Raw genomic sequence first — 17,885 nt, forward strand, 5'->3', positions numbered from 1 at the left:
TCGTCTCTGTGGATCATGATTGAAATAAATTTGATTACTAATGTACATACATTGGTATCAGGGCTCAGAATGTGGTCACATCCATTTGATGAATATTTTTTGTACCCAAGGACATTCGTCAAATGGATGTTACCTCATTCCTCAACCCTGATTTCAATGACAATACTGCATGTCGAATTCTGTACAATTGGGTACTGATTGTGGTCGTCAACATCATTCATGAAATGAAGTAAATTGTCTGGTTGATGCTTCATCTCTAAGACCTTGTCAAACCAAAGAAAGTACCCCAGGTTTAGACTGAATACACTCATCTCTATTGAAAATGAATTATCCACGTTTTTGTTTTAAGAATTCGGTTATTTAACCAATTTTGATACTTCTCGATATCTTTTGTAACGTGTAACGTGTAACCTGTAACCTATAGATATCTTTGTAACAATTCTCAATACCTAAAATAGATATGTTTGGTGTACTTCTGAAATAAATACCTGCAGATAAGCCTGGGTCATCTTTTCAACAGATGAAATTTAATCAAGGGGGGGGGGGTTAATTCTTGTAATATTAACGAAAAATTATAATTCATACAACTATTCAAAAACTACATAGAAAACCTGAATTCATTAGAATCGGAATTCATTTAAAAATGATTTTAATGTTTAATGATGTTTAGTATAATGAGCAAATTTGCTAATGTTTAAGTATTAATTGATAGACCGAGTTAATAAAGTAAGCTGTTCTTCAGTCACTGGACGAAGTATGGACTTGCTGTACCGTCGTCGGAACCATAGGTTTTTATTGTTTCCTGAGAATACCCCAGATGTTCTTATTTACACATAATAATAAAATATAGAAATGGATAATAAGCAGAAGCAACAACAACCAGACCATCTTTCGTAAGAAAGAATCATAGTACCAGTTGTAAAATACATATTGTTAAAATACCCAATATGAAACAACCAAAGATAGGAAACCAGTTGAGGAGATTCACGACGAATTTCATTGATTCGCCTCCAGAAGGAGCGGATTTGCACCGCTGGTATACCAAAACGATAAGAAAAGTAGTACAGATAGCAAAGCTTGTCCACACTGCTTTGGAGTTTTTTACTCCTTGACTTAAACGCTTGGAGTGTCACAGCCTTATTAGAAATATATTCCACCATACTCAGCAACGTGTGACTAAGATGGAGAGGCGGCGTCTCAACTGAGGCCAACAAGCGTTGAAACCCAGAAGTATCGTATGAACATATGTATGACCGTGGAAAGAGTGACCGAGTTAAAGAAAACCATTCATCTAACCAAACCGTTCCAGCTTACTGAAAATTGATGAAAAAGCCGCCAATGCTTGAAGATCTTTTGGATGTCCTCTAGCATCGTTCGCAGAACTTTGAATATGATGACCAAATAAAAATTGATACCTCGGAACATGATGAGCGGCCGTATGCATGTCAAGGAAAAACTGAATTTTATCCCGAAGAACCACAGGACCCCAATTATCAGATGGAAAAAACAACGGATAAGTCATCTTGGCGCGTTTACCCTTAAGCTGCTCGGCCAAATTTATAAAATTCAATCCACCTGTCAGAGGATAAGCATGACACTTTGCAATGGAGATTCGCCCAATATATCTTTTCAATTGCTTTTCATAAAATGCAATATCAGCATCCAGCATTGGCCAAAGGAGATCATAAAAATATACTCTCAGATATATAAATGAATTAATGTACAAAACCCTGTCATGAAGCGGAACATCTCGAAACCTCGGATTACCTAACCCTCTAGTAATTGTCGGAAAAAAGGCTTTATAATCCTTACATATGGATGATATACGCAAATAAGAAGTATCCACTAGAGCAATATTCTTAACTTTTAAGTGTAAACAATTATCCTTTACTTGCTCAGCCTGATCCTGAGATACCACAAATATCCACGATTTCAATTTGTTGATGAGAGTAGATGCAACCTGTTCAAACCTGGCCAAGTCATTTGGACAATGGGATAATCCCTTTGATTCATAAAAAGCACCACATCATCAGCGTATGCTTGGTATTTAACGCTTAAATTCAAAGGACAATAAGTTGGAATAGAAATTCCAGAACACTTCTGTTGAATGTTAAATAAAAATGGCTCCAACATTAAATTAAAAATTATTGGAGAGAGCGGATTCCCTTGCCGCGTACCTTTGTTCATGGGGAAAGAGCGTCCTAAAGTCTTAATGATATAAAGGCTCCCTTGTTGTTGACAAAGCACAGCCAGTAAACAGTGATACATGCGTCTACCAAAATTCACATGTTTTAACACCGCCTTTAAATAATTATGATTAAAACTGTCAAAAGCTTTTTCAAAATCAATCAGAAGAATACTCGATTCCTTGTTATATTCCATTGGTTCTTTCAATAATTCGACCACCTTGTAATATTGATACAACGCCATATCAATAGATTGACCTGGTATAAACCCAAGTTGATTCGTATTGAGCAACGTTGGTAATACTTGCACCAATCTTTTATTAATCATAGCACATATTAATTTGAAGTTAGAATTAATCAACGATATTGGACGTTGATTTTGAATCTCATTACTTCGATTTTTCTTCGGAATAATTGTAATGTATACTTGTTGAAAAGCAGGAATGAGAACACCACTTTCCAATAACAAATTAGCTTCACCTAATAAATAACACAGTAGCAATGACCAATTTTCTTCATACACTATTGGATAATCCCTCTGTTGGAAGTCAGGCAAAATTAAGAGTGTCGTTAAATGGTAAATGATATTTATTAAAAACCACTTCCAACAGATTAGTTTCTTTGACGGATCAAATTACTATCACCATTTTCATATTATTTGGGTCAATCAAATAGACGTGCTTATAATCAAACAAACATGAATAACCTTTCTTCGTAATTTGAGCAATGGAAATTAGATTCACTGGTTCATTAGGAATGTGACGTACAATGTCTGCCAGTACACGTCCATGTGTTACGATTCCTTCAGTATATCTTGAATAGTCATCAATTAGAGTCATAAAAAGTACCACATCATCCGCATGGGCTTGATATTAGATGCTTAAAATCACAGGGCAATAAGGTCATTTCTTTGTGCAACCCGATAGAGTCCGGTCCAACGGCGGCTGAGTTTATTCCCACGATTTCCAAGGATTGGTTTGTCCCATACCAAGAGTAGATCGTTTGTCTCAATGGTGTCATCTAATTTGTGGTTTCTATCAAGAGATTCCGTCGTTGCTTGTCTAGTTCGTAAAGTTTGAGTAGTGGCAGACCAGTAGTCGTCAGTTCATTGCTTGAAACGATACTCGAATAATTCATCATGGGACGTTGAGAGATGTATGGGTGGACTATTCAATAAAGTGTCTAAATTGAAGTGACCTTGGAAACCATACACAAGATATTGAGGAGATAAACCGGTGGCAGACCTGATGTTGGTTCGATCAACCCATAATGCAGTTGTGAGATAGTGATACCAGATACATCCTTCAGGGAGTTTTATCAAAAAGTTGATGATAGGTAGGTGGTTACGTTCAGACATCCATTTATTATCAGTCGCCATTCCATCGTTAACAACACCAATATAGCCAGCAACACCATCTCCAAGATGTGTCATAAAATCATAGTTCAGGCCTTCAAATCCAAGTCTCCATGAATAATAGTTTTCAGCGCCAATGAGCTTGTCAACAGTGGAAAAAGTTGTCTCATTTCCAATTGACATACGATTCTGTTCCAACATGTCTTGAATATATGTTGGTGGATAATTATCTTCACCTGATGACATTGCATGAGTTTGTGGAAGTAGATGTTAGTGCTGTACGTCAAGAGGCTGTTGTCGTGCTGGTCTTTTTGGAATCAGTGGTGGTGTTGTTCTAGGCTGAGGTGGTGATGGAAGTGGTCTTCCCTTTACTGGCCCTATATAAGTATTCTTTGCACCGATATTCGCGGCAACTACAATACATTTACGTTCATTCAAATTGATTAAATACAAATACTCACTTGTTATATAGGCACAATATCCTAATTTAACTAAATCCCCTAAAGCAATAATGTTTAAAGCAGCATGTCGGACAAGCGACATACTATCAATCTCGGTATCGTATTGCTTTGCGATACAATCAAAACTAGTAGAGTTGTTCGCCCTAAAGAAGAGGGGTCCTAATGTCCAACACTTTTACACCAATTACAATATCCTTGCTCACATTCAAAAGTACCGTGACTGCTAGATTGAAACGTCTGACAAAATCTAAGATGACTAATGATTCTTAATTTTCCTCCAACATTACTTTTAAACAAAATCCCGGAATGAATTTTAATCGGTAGCTGTTCAAGACGTGACTGCTACCGGGGTGGTATCACCTTCGAATTCCATTGAAAGGAAAGCGATGACTTTCTTTTTAGTGATTTTTGAAGGAGATTGCCTATACACGTATATTCTTGGTCCATATCAGAATGTTATTATTGTGATCTCTTGTGGATCTTTGGAATTGTTATTTCTTGTACACAGTCATAATCATTGAACAAGTTTGAGGTGAACCTAACGACAGGAAAGCCGACAAACCTTAGAGAGTGGCCGTTACACGATTGCTTGAATTAAAGACAGAGTTTCATCGGATTCGCTAAAATTAAATAAAATATATTATTAAAAACAATGTTTTACAAACTATACACAACACCATAAACGATCATTTTTTGAAAAAAAAAACTAATTATCACAATTGATCAAGTTCCACAAACACAACAGGAGGAGTCAGAAGCTTCAATTAGCAGTCAAAGAATTAGATCACAATTTAGTGTTGTTGCCTAACCTTATTTCTAATGAGCTCAGTAGCAACAGAAGCAATAATACTAGCCCCCAACATAACCACCAACATCATATTCGAATATTTGAATAATCTAGCTTGATCAGCCGGCCAACCAGAATATAAAGCATAAGTAGAAGTAACCGAACCCAAATTACCCAATCCACTAACCAAAGCCGCACTGACAGCGGTTCCAACATCTCCATAACGAGGTTGGAAAATCTCCGCAGACCAGGACATACAAATAGGAACAGTTGGACCAAGACCATATCCGGCAACCAATAATCCAACGTATTTACCCCAAGACCCATGAGCGAAAGTAGCTACGAATAAACCAACCATGATGATGACACAGGCACCACTGAAGATTGCGGCTCTGTATTGTTTATATCTGTCGGCAAATGGGGTGAGTGTTAAGATACCGATAAGATCACAGATCCAGATTGGGGCGTATAATAGGGAAACATCGATAGAACTTAAACTGGGGTTATTGACGTGGATAATGGTAGATCCAAATACTGCTAAACCAAAACCGGTACCTACGACACCGAAATACATGATGATGATTGTCCAGATACGCAAATCAGTAATAACGAGGGCGACATCTTTCCAAGTCCATTTGAGTAATTTGTATCTTGATTCTAAATCTTGTCTGTGTAATTCCTTTTCATGTTCATTTAATGGATGGGGGGAGGAGAAGATCTTGTAATACCATTCAATTATGATATGGCTGGAGTGATCTCTTTCCATAAATGGTCTGTCTGGTAGCCACCATAACAACAGGATACCGACGGCCATAGTAAGACTTCCATAAACCAAATACATCCATTGCCAACCAGTATATCCTCTCATACCATCCATCTTCTGGAACCCAGCGCTGACTAAACCAGCAACAGCGGCCGAGATTTGAGCAGCAGTGAAATAATAACCAATCCGTCTTGTCAGTCTTTCATTGGGATACCATAAGGAAATATAATAACTCATACCTGGCCAAGTCCCAGCACCAACCATACCACTGATAAATCTAGCAGCTTGAACACCTTGACGACTACTTAAGACATGATAACAAGTATATACTAAACCGACAGTAAGCACAATTCTGGATAACCACGTTTGAGGACTAATTTTAGTCATAACCAAATTCATAGGAACATCAAAGATAATATAACCAACATAATAAAGAGCCGAAGCAGTTGAGATATCTTTTGGAGATAAATTCAAGTATTGGGAAAGCGAATGACCATCTTCAAAGTTCATAGTTAAAGTTAACCCATAACAACTTGACCCGAATGAGGTTAAGAAATATAAACACCATAAAGCAGGAATGATTCTATAATCTAACTTTCTGTATAATTTATCTAATTCATGTTTATCAAGAAGTAAATGAGCTTCATCACTACCGATTTCTGATTCATCGGAACCAGTACCTGGACTTATACCATTAACAGATTTTAATTGTTTTGAGTCGTCGTCGTGAGAATGATATTCCATCATGTGTGCTAATTAAACTAAACTTTAGATAAGAAATAACTTTATCTGAAAATTTGAAACAACAGGGAAGGGGGAAATCAAGGGTAATTTATACTTTTTTCTAGAGACACAGTAATCTATACCAATTGTCTAATTGTTGAGTAATTTAATGAAAAAGCCAACACAAAGTTCTATGAGTTAAAAAGAAAAAGAAGATTGCAAAAAAAAAATTCTATGCAGAGTCAAGTTGAGTCGAAAAAACAAGGGGATTTTTTTTTTTATTGCCTCGAGATGGTGACTCGTAGTCATGATTTTTCCTTTTTTGGATAGGGATCGGGGCTACACTGTGCGATCCTTATTCAAACACAGAATGACGAATTAAGTGAGATCTGACTCAGATTCCTTTTCAATATCATGTTTTCCTCGCTTGTTATATACTTAAACTTCACTCCCCAGGTGATCCACAAAGTAGGTACTTGGTGCTTTCATACGAACACCTCTTCTAAATGTAAAACTACAGCGCTTGTTAGCACCAGGTACTACCAAACTCCACTTCTTCAAGTTCCATGACTAATCCAACAAAATCTGAGTTTGGAACATCCTGATTCCAACCAAAAAATTAATTAAAAGTTTATAGTTGAGAAACAATGGGATTTTAATAAGATGAGATACATTTCTTTACGACTCAACAAATTGTATAGCCTTTCCATTTATTTTTTTTCTCCCTCTCTCTTGAAACATGACTCACGAGTCATCTAATCAATAGAGAAAAAAAAATATTTGTCTTCTCCCATTATTTATCAACTGCCAATAGGAACAATTAATTCACCAATCTAATAAATAGATAATGACACAAACAATAAAACAGCAATTCACGGCTACTTTAACCTATTATACACACATCAAGATTCGGGAAAGCACGTCCGTATATTTGTCATCTACTCCAATTAGATTGTTTTCGAGCATGACAAGTGAATTAAACAATGGCTGCAATTATTTGCAAAAATCTTCGTGAAAATGACTAGGAATGACTAACGGAGCCCAACAGTTTTGCGGTAGTCACTTTACAGAATGATTCAACTTAAATTTATAGTTTCAGAATATTTCGTTTCCTTGATAGAGTGTACAAAGTCATTAAGTTCCCTACAACCATCAATTAATCTTTGAAATTGTTGCGAATGACTTCCACTAAAGGCACTGGGAAGTTCCATGATATTTTTTTTACTACAGTTCACTTATACAAATATGCTTTATTGATATTGCTCATACTAAATAGCGTCGATATCAATAGGTGCATCTGGCTAATGCACTTCTTCAATGTTCTCGTTCGATGGACCTAATGATGTCGAAGCTCTATTTAGTGTAAGTAATACTAATAAGAAAGTATATATTAGATGTATAAAAAACGAATAATTATAAAATAAATACACAAAGACGAAAATCGCCTTGGATGCAAAGCCTTTCAACAAAACCATTTCCCAGATCTACATTATTCAATTGACTTCTTTCCATTATTCAATCCACATAACCCAACAATTCTATCTACAGTAATTTCAGCAAATTCTTTACTTTGACAAACACAAAAACTATGAGCAATAGGATTATCCAAATCCCGACAAATTTCAATCATCACATTTTCATTCTTCTCACTACCATCGTTTCCATATTTTTCAATTATACGTTCTCTTGTATGATTACCTACCCAATGATCATCTTGAGCAAAGAAAACCCATCGTTTAAAACCATTAGTTGAATCTTGGAAATACCAATCATTTATACTTTCATCAAGATCAATGACATGCATTTCTTCTTGTGCCATAGTCAATGCTTGTCTGATGACTGCTTTTGATTGTAGGATCTTATATGAACCAATCACAGAGTTCTCTAATCCGATTATATCTTTGTTTTGTTTTGAGAGATGATTTCCTAACATTTTCTTAAGTTGTTGTTCTCCAAATATTAACAATATCAAAACACGAAAGAATAATAAGATTGGAATAATGGGGATATTGAATTCCATGGCCTTGGCAACCTTTTTCCCCAGGTCCGAATTGGCGATATCTAAAATAGTAGGAGTTATGAATCCGGTGAATTTCACTTGGAATTTATCTTTCAATTCCTGATCTTGTAATAATTTCTTTAGAGATCTTTGAAATACAAAAGAACCCATAGAATGAGTCAAGACGTATAATTGAACTTGTTTTTGATTTTGATTATATCTCTTGAAAATAAACTCTTTAATTATCTGATATTTATGTTCAATCTGAAACTTTAAATCAAAGGATTCTTGGGGTTCGTCATCATTACCCAGAAATCCAGCATGTGCAATACATAAGATTTCAAAACTAGGTAATTCTTGTTGAATTAAATCAAGATATGTAATATAAAATTCAATCAATCCTGGATTTCCAGGTATCATAATTAATAAATCATTATTACGATTTGTCCCAAGCTTATCAGCTATTGGTAGTTGATGATAGATATGGGTCTTTGGATTCGTATCCAAAAGTTCAACTGGCATATCGTATGTATTTTAGTAAACTACTCCTCGTGGTAGAAGATAGGGATCATCTGATTTTTCAGATGCCAAGGGGAACAAAGGAGACAAAGGAGCCCTGGTAAATTAAGACAGGACAGTCACGAAAAAAAACTTAGTAACAGAACTGCTAACAAATTATTATTAACCTTCAGGGTTCATGACGCTTAGACGTCATTTATTTTAGAAAAGATCTTTTATTTTTAGCTTGTGCCTGGGTATTATTTAGGTTATAGCCGAGGAAGTCCGGAAATGTAATCAAGTAACATCATAACATAATTCAATTAAAAAAGTAACATGTTCTCGCACAAGTTGGTCATTCATGTTAAGCTTTTTCAAATTCGAGAAGCAAAAATCTTTTTATTAGAAAACTGTAAATAGAATAAGAACAGGAAGCTACATAATAGACTTTTTATTGATCCTTGTTTGTTGTATGTTGTTGTCATACTGGAAATGAAATAAAAACATTAAGGACATTAAATCATAAGGACATTATCATCTTTGACAAAATATATGGGGTAGGGTTGCTCAAGGAAATAAATAAAAAACTGTTCAACAGTTAGAATCAACCAGCTTCCTCTTGTAAAACGTGCTCTCAAACTCTCTCTATTAGCTTTCATTATTTGCTCTGAAAAATATTAAATTTATAATGAGCAACCTCATCATCTTTTTCAAGGTTATCTGAAGTATAGATATTCTTTTCATAATAATTAAGGTTTCCTTCTTTATCCAATAATATAATCGTTTGAGTACGAGTACCATAATATTTCCCCACGGCCACACAATTTGGATTTGACCCACTTCTTTGTAAAGGTGGAATAAACACCGAGTTACGTAATTCCATCAATTTGGCATCAAAATCTTTGGTTTGAGCAACTTCTCTATTATATGTATCATGACTAAGTAATTCAAAACACTTCTCAACCACTTCTTCTTGTGAATAACAATTATTAGCAGCCTCTTTCATTAAATCTTTTAATAAATCTTCTCCAATGGCAACTTTTTTCCAAGGTTGATTATATAAAGAATTGGATAATCCAAATGTTGATTTATGTTGTATTTCATCATGAATTAATTCATCATAATCACAAGTTTCAAATATTTTACCGTGTTTTCCCCGGTTACTAAGGATATTTAATGTGTCTATCTTACCAGTTTCAGGATTTAAACTTAATTTACCGTATAACAATGAAAAGCCCCCTATTTTGCTTAATTCTCGTTTTATTCCCTCTCTCCATTCATCATCCAGTTCGTTAGAACAGAGATATGCTAATGGTAATACTCCACGGGATACTTCTCCTATGATACCTAGAAAATTATCTGTTAGTATTTTATGTTTGCTGAGTCAGCTATAAAAAAACAAAGCTGGTTAACACATACTATTATTATCAAGTTCATGATAATTTACCAAAACCGCCACCTTTCCGCTTGTTGTAACCCCTATCCAAGTACCATGTTCTGGTCTCGCTAGATCTAAAGGAGATAATAATTTGACATCACCTTCTATAGTACGGAAATGGACTGGCATGGTTGGCCGTTTGAAATATTCATCCCTATTAGATAGTAGTATAAATGGATAATCGGGATGCTCTGTAGTAGCTATTGCAATGCACATGACGTTTTGTGTATAAGTTTGAAATTTAAGTAATTAAATAAAAGTTGTTTGTTGAATAAAATTAATGGATTGAATTAATAATAAAAAAAAGAATGATTTCGGTGCAATGTATGTGGTATTTAAATTCCCCCAGTTTTTAATTTAATTAAAATAATTTAAGGATCATGGCACAGTGGATAAAAAAAAATACAACTTCTGACTTCCGGCAAGAAGTTAAAAAAAAAGTAAATCATTTCTTTAATTGCTTTTTCTTTGTTTTAAAATTAGTGTTAATATGCCAAAACTCCCAACCGCCGCTCCCAAAGCGCATGTATCTTTAAATTTTCTTAACTCTTCCTTGTGATATTTCTTTCTTCTCTCTTAGAACACTGCCTATCTATCAGCAGAAAAAATCAGCTTAGTGACCAGAATAAGAAATGGGTAAACAATGAGATTTCAATCGTGTTTCAGTACAGCCTATTGTTTCCTTTACTTATTGTTTTAATTTTTGTGGGGATCTATGTGGGGATTTCGACCGCCACCCCCCACCACGCAGCACCGACTCTACTTCTTGATTCGGATAGGAAAGGGGGCGACGACCCGACATAAACAACATTCTCTAAGAATTAATAATCTCTTCATTTTCTAATGAAAATGTACTAAATGACCTTTTATTTCCAATAATAGATTTAGTTGTATGATTATCATTATTATTATTATTTCTTGGTTTAATAGGTGATTCTAATTTTAAATCATTCTCTTTATTCATCCACGCATGACAGATTTTATCAATGTCAGATGAGTCTTGTTCGTGCGATTTATTTTTTTCAGTTTGCGTCACATACCCAGAAAAATAATTTTCATAAGCACCCATTTCAAGGTCATCATAACTTAAACTTACATCTTTCAACTTTGGTGGTGGTAATAAGGGTTTTTTATTTGGTGAATTCTTTTTACTAGGTGAACGCGACAAAGTCAATGGTAATGACGATGCTTGGGGTGTTGTAGCTGTTGTAATAGTGGTAGCGTTGGGCTTTGATGACATGATTGTAGCCGAGGAACCAACCGGTATTCCGGCCAACTTATTCAATGATGCTTGCATAGGAATTTCATTATCAATATGGCTATCCATTAAAGTTATTGTATCCTTGAAATATGGCATTTTACTAATTTCATGTGCATTTGGTCTAGCTAGTGGATCCCACAAAAGACACGATCTAATTACATCAGCAAGTGGTTCCGTATGAGGATTTGGAAGTACTTCCGCAATAGTCAATCCGAGTTCAGCTGGAATTCCAAAACCTAATTTTTGAGCTAATACTTGAGCTTCACTCCAATATCCACCAAGTGGAACAATATAATTATTATTGAGTGAATTTGATTCTGGAGCAGTTGGTGTTCCCAAAATCCTAAGAATCTTCCATATTTGATCAATTTCATTCACACCAGGAAATAAAGGAGCAAAATTAACAATTTCTGCAGCCACAGAACCAAATGCCCAAATATCAATTGGTCGAGAATATGATTTTTGTCTAAGTAAGATTTCAGGAGAACGATACCATCTAGTTGAAACATAAGCAGTATAAGGTCTCATATTGGAAACATGTCTAGCAAGTCCATAATCACCTAATTTGATAATAAAATTATCATTTTTTCTATATGGAGGAATTAAGGATCTACTATGATAGAATTGAGTAGTTGGTATAACCAAAATATTTTCTGGTTTAACATCACGATGAAAATAATTGAATTTATGAATATGTTTAATAGCACAAAGTAATTGACTTAAGATACTTCTTAAAGTAACTGGAGAAAATAGTACATTTCTCCTACTTCTAATTAATTGATATAAATTTTGATTAAGGGCTTCCATGGAAATATGAAGTTGGAAACGAATATCATCAACAAACATTTCAAAGATTTGTACCAAACAAGGATGCAGTGGAACTGCTAAGATAAACTTAACTTCTTTAACATTAGCATAATCATGCAACAAAGGTAATCTTTTCTTCATGGTTTTAATAGCAACAAGATTTGAAAGATTATGTTTTGAATCAGCATTTGGAAATAACATTGTACCTCTTTTATCAATTTCATGAGATTTTAATAAATCTAATTTATGGAATTTAACTTTAGCCAATTCAACAGTACCAAAACTACCATTACCTAAACTACTAACTGATTGATATTTATTCTTATAAGAATGAACTGATAAATTCTTTGGTGGTGAATCAAAATCCAAAGGAGTTGAATTCCTTTTAATCATATTAACCAGCAGCAATAAATTTGTTAACGGATCTATTGTTGAATTGATGATTCTATCTTTGATTCTGAATGTACCCAACTTGAGTGTTATATATTTAGTTTTAGTTTAATAAAGGGGTTGAATTGGTTAATGGCGGTTAAATATTTGAATTGTTTAAAATGGTTACAAATTTTTTGCAACATTTTTTTTGATTTGAATTTTGGGGTCATTTCTTCAAACCAGAAATTCCTTCTTTTCTTTTATTTCAGCTTACAGCTGTGGCATTAAACTTTTAAATAACATGAAGGCGGCTGTATGGAGGAGGCTAGAGGGGAGAGGCTGTAACAGAGAGAAGATAATTCTCGTACGGCTACTATCAATATGGCGTTGTATTAAGTTTGTCTAATAGTTTAAGCTGTAGACACGTCTATCAACGGCATATTCGACCATTGTAGCGAAAATAACTTTTGACGCGAATTCTTCTATGTGGTCAGCCCCATGAATCTCTACAAATAACCTCTATTAAAGCAGGTCTTGTTGTGCGTTGGTAACTACAGCTGCCAAATAGTCGTGTGACCAAAACATGCGTCAACAAGAGAAACCGTGACAACTGGATTGTACGAGATGTAACAGAGACAACTATTAGAATGTTTGATTATCAATAAATGTATTTTTGTATTTATTTATTTTTTGGGGTCTATGAACAGTGTACAGGTTAATATTATCAATGTCTCAAAGAGGGAGGAGTCAATAGGGAGACAATGCTAAGGGGGAATGCTGGTCAAGTCTATATATTCACATAATCATCATTATGTTCTAATTCATCATCATCTGAGAAATCTGATTCTTCTTCAGATGAAGAAAGATGAATCAAAAATTCATTTGGATCAATTTCTTCTTTATATTTTGTAGATTCCATTGTATTATCAATATAAAATTGATAATTCCCCGTTTCATCTTTTGTAAATAACACATCAGGATCAATCGTATAACTACTAATGATAATTTTCTTATTGGGGTCTTCATCTTGAGAAACAACAGTATCAGAACGAACATATTTGTTAGTACGAGTTGTCATCAAATCTTGAGTTCTTAAATTCACGGGATGAAACAAAGTACAATCCCTTCCTCTATTACAATAGCCATATTCTTCAAAATCTGGACAATTAAGAGCATGTAAGAATGGACATCTTTTCCCTCTAGGACACCATCCTCCTATAATAAACGGTCTACAAGTCCATATCTCATAGTGTGGATCGTCATAGAAGGGAGGTTTGAAATGTCTATACTTACATTGTGGATTATTACATTTATTTTCCAAATAATAGCGACAAACTGGAGTATTATTATCATTTGGGGAATGGGATAATAAACAATTTCGAATTGTACATCTATCACTTAAGAATGATGGACAGATTCTTATTTTCTCTTTATCATGGACGTATTTGCAATTTGAACCTTTCTGACATATGCCTAAAGAAATTCTCGAAAGATTCAGAAAAGAAGAATCAATCTTTGTTAGTAAACAGTCTTTAATAAAAACACAAACCATTACTTGAATACGAACCTGTTCTTGTGAAGTATCGACAGTGTCGATCTCCTTTGCTATAATTTACCAGTTAATATAACCCTCTCTGTAGCTAAAACCAGATCAAAGAAAAGAACGATACATACCCTCTTTTTGATTTGCTAGCACTTTTGAATACTCCATTCAGATTTCTCACATATTTATGATTATGCCATTCAATCTCCCCTGGTTTATTAAACTGGGGAAATGCCAACGGAACAAGCTGCCTTCCATTTTCAGTAACAGAAAGCTTCTCGCCATTAACTTCAATCCGATCACAAGAATCACACAACACCTTCAATTTTGCTATTCTATTCTGAATCCTCGTGATTCTCTTTTGTTCTTTCTGTTGTTGTTTAATCAATAATTTTGCCTGTTTCTTTTTATTCCGTATTTCTTGTAGTTCAGATGTTCTCTCTTGATATGCATTTGAATTATAAAGTGACATCCCACCTTTCGATATCACATTCACATATCCAGATGGAAGAACAGGAACACCATTCCTCATATTATTATTGGGGAGAGACAGAGACAGCAGAGAGGGTGGTGGAGGTGGCAGGTTGTTCATAACGAGGGACATGTTCCTATGTAACATCTGTTGCTTTTGTACTTTCTTTTGTTGCATAGCATTGCGTTTTTGAATGATTCTGACTTGGAGATTTTTTAATCTTTGTTTCTCTTCGATGGATTTCTTTAAGGCGGCGATTTCTCTATATTTTAACTTCAACTCTTCTGGATCCAGCGTGTGTGACGTGGGGTGCGATGAGGGTGACGACATTTTTAAATATACCAACTACTATACCTTTATACTAGAATGGACTTGGAACTGCGAGTGTGATTGTAGTTGTGAGTTGAATGATGGTTTCCTAGAAATTTTTTTTTGCTCTTTTTCTTTCCTTGCATAGAAACTTTGATAGTTTTTCCGCTTCGCAATAATTCTATTTCCAGATTGAGTCATCTATCGACAACTTTCCTACGCTTTCAAGGATATAAACACAACCATGTCAAAATCCACAGGTAAATCAACTACAACATCTCAATTGCTCAAACAGAAGTCAGACAGTCCCGTCCCTATAGACAAAAGATCCAAGAAAAAGAACTTAACCAACCTCCAAGACATCGAATCAATCTTAAACGACCTAGAAACTGAAGAATCCCTTAAAGCAGATAAATCAGCAAGAAGATATTGTAATTGTTTAGCAAGACGACATCCATTATTTGAAATCGCACCTAATTGTTTAAATTGTGGCAAAATAATTTGCACCAAAGAAGGTCTTCAACCATGTTCATTCTGTGGTGCCGATATCATACCGACTAAAGATAAAGAAGCACTTATTGATTTGTTAAGTAAAGAAAGAGAAGATATTTTGCTTAATAAGAATGTGCCGGTCCAAACCCCATCAACTTCGAAATCTAAGAAAAAGATTGTCGTGAAGATGAATCCGGGTGAGAAGTTTTGGGAAGCCCAGGATAGGGCATTTAAAGCTGCTGAAGAGGAGTTGAAGAAGAAAGAGCAGGCATTGCTGGAAGTAGAGACTCCTACTATGCTTGAGGCAGAGACGGAACGAACTAACGAAGATCTAGATAAGGCAAAAGCGAGATTGGAAACTTTGTTAGATTATCAAGCAACGGGGGAAGAAAGAACAAAGATTATTGACAATGCGGCCGATTTTGAGATGCCAACGCAATCTATTTGGTTGACACCCGAAGAAAGAGCATTGAATTTGAAAAAGCAGCAACGGCTAGCTAGAGAGAAAGAAAAGGAAAAGGACAGGCAGCAACGTGGTGAAAAGACAGTAGAGATGACAATCAAGGATGGGAAAGTCACCATGGTTGAAAAGCACATAACCACTAAGGAGGCAGCAACTGATGAAGAATCCAAATTGGAGCAAACTATCAAGGATAAGAAGAAGCAATCACAAGAATCAAATTATGAAGTCTGGGATTATGAGAAAGAGAAATTGAAATATACTAAGCCGATTTACTTTTCAAATAGAACAGAGAAGTCTAGTACAGTGCCCAATAATCTTCCACAACCAAAATATAGAGTACAAGTTGCCGAAGCAGATACATCTGAATTGATAGCTACCTTAATTAATTAATCTATTATATATAATACACATTCCTCCTAACGTCTCCCCATACGCCTTTTGAAATTCCTTGTTCTTGGATCATTAATCTTCATTCTCTTATAATTTGCAGTTACTGGTTTTCGTCCTCGTTTGATTGGATCCTTTGAAGTTGGTGCCACCTCTTCTTCCTCCTCCTCTTCTTCTTCATCGGAATTAATGTATGACTCTAATCCCCTCCTTTCCTCTTCGTTCATTTTGCTGACTTCGAGTTGTATATCCTTTGTTTTGAACCCATCCTCTTGCGCAACTGGTCTTGGAGCCATCTTCACTCTCCTCGTCAGTCTCTTCTGTGTCTTTGCCTTCTTATACGTCTTCCCCGATCCTTTACCAATCTCATTTTCATTCACTTCGTCGTGATCATCCTCTTCGTTGTTATTCTCAGCAATGGTTTCCATTTCCATAACTAGCTCAGGATCCAACCCCAAATTCACATCTTCCAAAGAATCATTATATACATCCGCCAACTTCCTACCCAAGAATCTATGCGATTTGAGCGGGGACGGAGAAACCAGAAATTCAGGCATGTCCGTCACTTTTCCAAAAATCGGCGTTTTGGGACTAGTCACATATTCCACCTGTTGTTGTACCGGTGGTTTGAGAGAATTGCGATTTGGCGCCATATAACCCGGTGTTTCAAATGTGATTGTTTTTGGTTTGGTTGGGGTTTTGAATAATAACAACCCCGTTGATTTCGGTTTGGTTGGAGTTTGGATCTGGATTCGTTTCATTGGTGACCTTGGTGGCTGATCCATGGGAAGTATTGGATTGTTGGTTGATTTTCGTTTTAATGGAGATGATTCGGGTGGTGTTAGTCTGAAATCAAATATTGATAGCACTTTTCCGTTCGCTTGTGGAGTTGGACCCAATTGTCCCCTTGGTGACAGTGGGATTCGGTGTTGGTTGTCATGCTCTTCTCTTTTTGGTTTGGGTTTGTCGTTGGTGGGTTTTGATGATGCTTGTTTGAATGATTTGTATAACGAGTAAAGTTTATGAATATCTTCATTTTCTTTGATATCTTGTTTTGAGGGTTGTCTATCGTTCTGCTTCTTGAAGCTATACTCCCATTCTTTAATCCTCTGTCTAACTTCTGCTAATTCCATAGTCATTGAATCTTGATAACTTGGTAAGTCAGTAGAAGATGATTTCATTTGAAAATACTTCGCGTCTTTATTTAACGTGTAAAAAATAATGTAAGAAATTACGCGTAGAAAAATTTCGGAATATTGAAAGAGAATTCCGAGAATATAGTTCCTCAAGACAACCATTATGCTATGCCAAGTCGATTGATATTCATAGGTCTCTACTCAAATGTATAGTGAAGCGCCTGAAATACTCAGGAGTTTACTAATTTTTTAGTTTAGTCAAGAAGGTTGACTTAGAATTTGCAATTGCTGCAAAACTAACAATTTTCTCTTCCTGAAAATTTCATTCAAAGCTACAGGTTCTAGTGGCTCTTTTAAATTGTGTTATGGATACATAAGCGATCATAATTGTTTATTTTTAAAGTTTTATATACAGAGTGAATGTCATTTCAAAC

At 35.2% G+C, this 17,885-nt stretch overlaps 8 protein-coding genes across 8 annotated transcripts; 1 reads left to right on the forward strand and 7 right to left on the reverse strand. All coding sequences in view use genetic code 12, as the record gives it.

Moving 5' to 3' along the window:
• Nucleotides 1–1,291: 1,291 nt before the first annotated feature.
• Nucleotides 1,292–3,786, reverse strand: J8A68_003018 (RNA-directed DNA polymerase; the record flags this gene model as incomplete). The annotated part of the gene is made up of 3 exons (XM_049406829.1): nt 1,292–1,767; nt 1,971–2,666; nt 3,354–3,786. 3 exons carry the CDS (start codon nt 3,784–3,786, stop codon nt 1,292–1,294), a joined length of 1,605 nt encoding a protein of 534 aa, XP_049263703.1.
• Nucleotides 3,787–4,792: 1,006 nt separating this feature from the next.
• On the reverse strand, nt 4,793–6,298 carry J8A68_003019 (uncharacterized protein; the record flags this gene model as incomplete). Its single annotated transcript, XM_049406830.1, has 1 exon — nt 4,793–6,298. One exon carries the CDS (start codon nt 6,296–6,298, stop codon nt 4,793–4,795), a length of 1,506 nt encoding a protein of 501 aa, XP_049263704.1.
• A 1,465-nt stretch (nt 6,299–7,763) lies between these two features.
• J8A68_003020 (uncharacterized protein) lies at nt 7,764–8,795 on the reverse strand (the record flags this gene model as incomplete). Its single annotated transcript, XM_049406831.1, has 1 exon — nt 7,764–8,795. The coding sequence occupies one exon, from the start codon at nt 8,793–8,795 to the stop codon at nt 7,764–7,766; it is 1,032 nt and encodes a 343-aa protein (XP_049263705.1).
• A 634-nt stretch (nt 8,796–9,429) lies between these two features.
• Nucleotides 9,430–10,425, reverse strand: J8A68_003021 (uncharacterized protein; the record flags this gene model as incomplete). Its single annotated transcript, XM_049406832.1, has 2 exons — nt 9,430–10,109; nt 10,191–10,425. The coding sequence occupies 2 exons, from the start codon at nt 10,423–10,425 to the stop codon at nt 9,430–9,432; spliced, it is 915 nt and encodes a 304-aa protein (XP_049263706.1).
• Nucleotides 10,426–11,023: 598 nt separating this feature from the next.
• On the reverse strand, nt 11,024–12,670 carry IME2 (protein kinase; the record flags this gene model as incomplete). The annotated part of the gene is made up of 1 exon (XM_049406833.1): nt 11,024–12,670. The coding sequence occupies one exon, from the start codon at nt 12,668–12,670 to the stop codon at nt 11,024–11,026; it is 1,647 nt and encodes a 548-aa protein (XP_049263707.1).
• Nucleotides 12,671–13,436: 766 nt separating this feature from the next.
• Nucleotides 13,437–14,994, reverse strand: J8A68_003023 (uncharacterized protein; the record flags this gene model as incomplete). The annotated part of the gene is made up of 2 exons (XM_049406834.1): nt 13,437–13,848; nt 14,324–14,994. The coding sequence occupies 2 exons, from the start codon at nt 14,992–14,994 to the stop codon at nt 13,437–13,439; spliced, it is 1,083 nt and encodes a 360-aa protein (XP_049263708.1).
• Nucleotides 14,995–15,217: 223 nt separating this feature from the next.
• Nucleotides 15,218–16,318, forward strand: J8A68_003024 (uncharacterized protein; the record flags this gene model as incomplete). The annotated part of the gene is made up of 1 exon (XM_049406835.1): nt 15,218–16,318. One exon carries the CDS (start codon nt 15,218–15,220, stop codon nt 16,316–16,318), a length of 1,101 nt encoding a protein of 366 aa, XP_049263709.1.
• A 26-nt stretch (nt 16,319–16,344) lies between these two features.
• J8A68_003025 (uncharacterized protein) lies at nt 16,345–17,496 on the reverse strand (the record flags this gene model as incomplete). The annotated part of the gene is made up of 1 exon (XM_049406837.1): nt 16,345–17,496. One exon carries the CDS (start codon nt 17,494–17,496, stop codon nt 16,345–16,347), a length of 1,152 nt encoding a protein of 383 aa, XP_049263710.1.
• Between the last annotated feature and the right edge of the window lie 389 nt (nt 17,497–17,885).

This window comes from Hemisphaericaspora subhashii (assembly GCF_019202705.1).
Source record: "Hemisphaericaspora subhashii strain CBS 10753 chromosome Unknown scaffold44, whole genome shotgun sequence".
Taxonomy (NCBI): Eukaryota; Fungi; Ascomycota; class Pichiomycetes; order Serinales; family Debaryomycetaceae; genus Hemisphaericaspora; species Hemisphaericaspora subhashii.